Below are 3,762 nucleotides of genomic sequence, written 5' to 3'. Positions count from 1 at the left end.
AATTTCTAAAACAATAATACAGGTAAATTATCCGGTTTGGAAACCGAAATTAACCTTTTACGACGTCGTGTCAGTAATTTGGAAGAGGAAATCGGTCGTATTAAACGTAATAATTTACAACTTGCCAATGAACTTACTAAGGCAAGAACGGTTAGTAAAGCTTATATTTTGCATCTAAAAGATGTTATCTCAGTTGACCTTTTCAATATGACCTTAAGCTTTTGACCTTGCTAATATTGTTGCTAATATTATCAGATATTTTAAAATCTAAAAAATAATAACAGATCTAATTAATAGCAGTTTTTTTTTTTTAATTACACAACATTTATGTATTAGAATGATTGAGTTAATTAATTTTTTAAAATTTACAAAAAATGAAAAAAGGTTATAGGTTATTGAAAAGGATTATTAATGAGAATCCAGATAATAGCTAATTAAAATGAAACTAAAATATAATATATGTATTAATAGTTGGTAGGATATATCCGGATCTTTACGATTGTTTTTTTTTTCCTTTCTTCAGGATTTGGATCAGGAAACACTTAATCGGATCGATTTTCAAAATCAGGTACAAACATTACTGGAAGAGATTGATTTCATGCGTCGTGTACATGATCAGGAAATTAGTGAATTACAAGCTATGGCTGCACGTGATACAACACCGGAAAATCGTGAATATTTTAAAAATGAGCTTTCATCGGCAATTCGTGATATTCGTGCTGAATATGATCAAGTATCCTTTAATTTTTTTTTTTTTTTTTGCAATAAGTAAGAATTATTAATTAGTATATGAATTATTAATTAGTATATAGAATTATTAATTAGCATATTAATTACCAGAATTATTAAGTAGTATTTGCGCATATACTGAATATCCTTTAATTTTTTTTCTCTTGCAATAAATAATTACTAGAATTATTAATTAGTGCATGCATAAATAAATGAAATTGCTAATTAGAGCACATACTAAAATTGCTAACAATTTTTTTTTCTTCAAAAGTAATTACTAAAATTACTAATTAGAGCATGCATACATACTGAAATTGTTAATTGGAGAAAAATGAAAATTCGTTTTTTTTCTTCTTTTTTTTTAAATTTATCAATTATTACAAATTAAAATATGAAATTATCAAATTAAATTTCTATTAATATGAAATTATCAAATTAAATTTCTATTACTAATGATAGATATACAATATGAATCGAACGGATATGGAATCATGGTATAAATTAAAAGTACAAGAAATTCAAACTCAATCAACAAGACAAAATTTGGAACAAGGTTATGCTCGAGAGGAAGTGAAACGATTACGTGTACAACTTTCCGATCTTCGCGGTAAATTAGCCGATCTTGAAGGACGTGTAAGTAATAGTATATCGTATTTATTTTAATTAATCATTTTATTAAAATGATTAATCTTTTGATAGGAATTAATCTTTGTACTTTTTCTTTTCTTAGTAAAGTAATAAAAAGCTAAAAAACAAAAAAAAAAAAAAAAATAAAAGGAAAGAAAAAAGAATGTATATTTGATTAGAAAGAAGGTAAAAAATAATAAGAATTTATTGCTTTAAATAAAAATAAAAAATAAAAAAATAATTTTAGAAAAATGAAATTTTTAAACATTTAAAAAAAAATTTTTTGAAAAATAAAAATTAACTTTCATTTCTTCATCTAACAAATTTTTACCTAAAATATTTGCAAAATCTATTAAATTACGTGCAAAAAAATTTCAACATATTTACAATGTTTAGTTTTTAATTTGAATTGATTTATATATAAAAAGAAATGAAATGATAAAATTGAAAGTAAATAAAAAATTTTGGAAAAGCTAAAATTTTAAATAATACTATTTAAAAATGTTTGCTTTTTTTTTCAATTTTAGAAAAAATTTCACATAAAAATATAAATTTTAAATTAATAGACAATTTTGTTCAATTTTATTTGTAGTGTTTCTCTTTTTCTTCTTTTTTTCGAATATATTTTTTTCAAAAATTTTAAAAATAAAAATTTCTGATGATATAAAATGCAAAATGAATGATATTTTATACGAAATATTTGAATAAGTTTTAAAAAAAAAAAGAAATTTGAATTACAGAATTCATTGCTAGAGAAGCAAATGCAAGAGTTGAATTATCAACTGGAAGATGATCAACGATCTTATGAAGCTGCCCTGAATGATCGGGATTCGCAAATCCGGAAAATGCGTGAAGAATGCCAAGCGTTAATGATGGAATTACAAATGCTTTTAGATACCAAACAAGTTTGTCAATATGCTAATTAATTTTTCATTTTTTAACAAAATTCAGTCGAAAAATTGAATATACAAGAGAAATATTAAATATTGCGAAGTTTTAATCAGGAATGAAACTTTACTAAATTTTCATACCTAAAAAATTTCATACTGTATCACCTGTATACAGTACTCGGCTAACAGTACGGTACGTGTAAATCTTGTTTACTCATTTACTATTAATACGATACATGTAGATCTTATTATCCATTAATTATCCTCATTAATGAAGGAGAAAAAGTTTATTTGTATCAATATAATCATTCATTAAGCATAGATATTGAATAATATTTTCCAAGAGACATTTATTCAGTATTACTTTTATACAGTACTCTGACTATGTTCGATACAGTACGTTTAGATTTTAATTACTCATTAATTATTCACTTCTAACCAAAATATATTATTGATGAAATCATTAATTAAACATAAATAACTGCCTTATAGCTGAAAAGACAATTTTCATTCAAATTACTCAATGTTTGATTTTAATTTGCTATCAAAATTTAAGACACTGAAATTTTTTTTTTCGATCAATTACAATATTAAAATAAAAAAACTAGAAAAAAAAAGTTTCTATTAGGAAATTATTTTCGTCTAAAATTTTAATATACAATAATTAATTGGAAAAACAATTAATTACTAACATCTAATTTTAAATTGGGTGAAAAAAAAGGATCAAAAAAAAGTGAATTTATTTATTTTTTAAAAAAAGAAAAGATTCAAAATAGCTAAATTTCGAAATATTCATTGTTAATTTTTTTCTATCAATTTCAGACTTTAGATGCTGAAATAGCAATTTATCGGAAAATGCTTGAAGGTGAGGAGAATCGTGCCGGTTTACGTCAACTTGTTGAACAAGTTGTCAAAACGCATGGCATTACCGAAGTTGGTGAAACCGGTAAATACCTATCATTTCTTTTTTTTTTCTCCTTCTTCTTTTGCCTTATCTTCATTTCATTATTATCTTCACTAATTTGATTGTTATTTTTTGCTATTCAAAATTTTATGAATAAACAAATTTTTTTTTTGACAAAAATTAGAAATTTTTTTTTTAATTTCATTTTTGTTAAAATAATTTATTAAACTTACATAAATTATTTATTGGAATTTTATAGTTTTTTAATTATTATATGTTATGATAAAATTGAAAGAAAAGAGAAATTGAAAAAATAAAAAAGAAAAAAGAAAAAAACAAAATTATTTAGAAAATAATTTATAGCTGATGATATTTTCCGGAAATTTTTGAATTTACGATTTATGAAAAAAAGAAACATTTCCGGCATACATTAAATTTAAATGGCTGAAATAAATTTTAGCTCAAATTTCATATCATTTGGTTAAAATTATCAATTCATAGGAGTAAAATGCTATTATGGAAATGATATGCAAAAAGCACATAGCGACAATTGCGCTTTACAAATATTTGAAATTTGTTATACTCATATTTAGGATTCAAATTATGCATTTT

The 3,762-nt window shown here is 22.9% G+C and overlaps 1 protein-coding gene across 1 annotated transcript in view; it reads left to right on the top strand.

Moving 5' to 3' along the window:
• The window catches only part of LOAG_18796 (muscle cell intermediate filament protein OV71), a gene marked incomplete at its 5' end in the record, with an annotated part of 8,371 nt that overhangs the window by 1,815 nt on the left and 2,794 nt on the right, over positions 1 to 3,762 (top strand). Inside the window, 5 exons of the mRNA XM_020451458.1 lie at positions 23 to 150; positions 524 to 733; positions 1,189 to 1,362; positions 2,097 to 2,261; positions 3,069 to 3,192. Of these exons, the coding sequence (XP_020304756.1) occupies positions 23 to 150; positions 524 to 733; positions 1,189 to 1,362; positions 2,097 to 2,261; positions 3,069 to 3,192 (801 nt within the window). The remainder of the gene's footprint in view (positions 1 to 22; positions 151 to 523; positions 734 to 1,188; positions 1,363 to 2,096; positions 2,262 to 3,068; positions 3,193 to 3,762) is intronic.

The sequence above is a fragment of the Loa loa genome (assembly GCF_000183805.2).
Source record: "Loa loa unplaced genomic scaffold supercont3.538, whole genome shotgun sequence".
Lineage (NCBI taxonomy): Eukaryota > Metazoa > Nematoda > Chromadorea > Rhabditida > Onchocercidae > Loa > Loa loa.
This window is presented reverse-complemented; position numbering and strand designations above follow the sequence as displayed.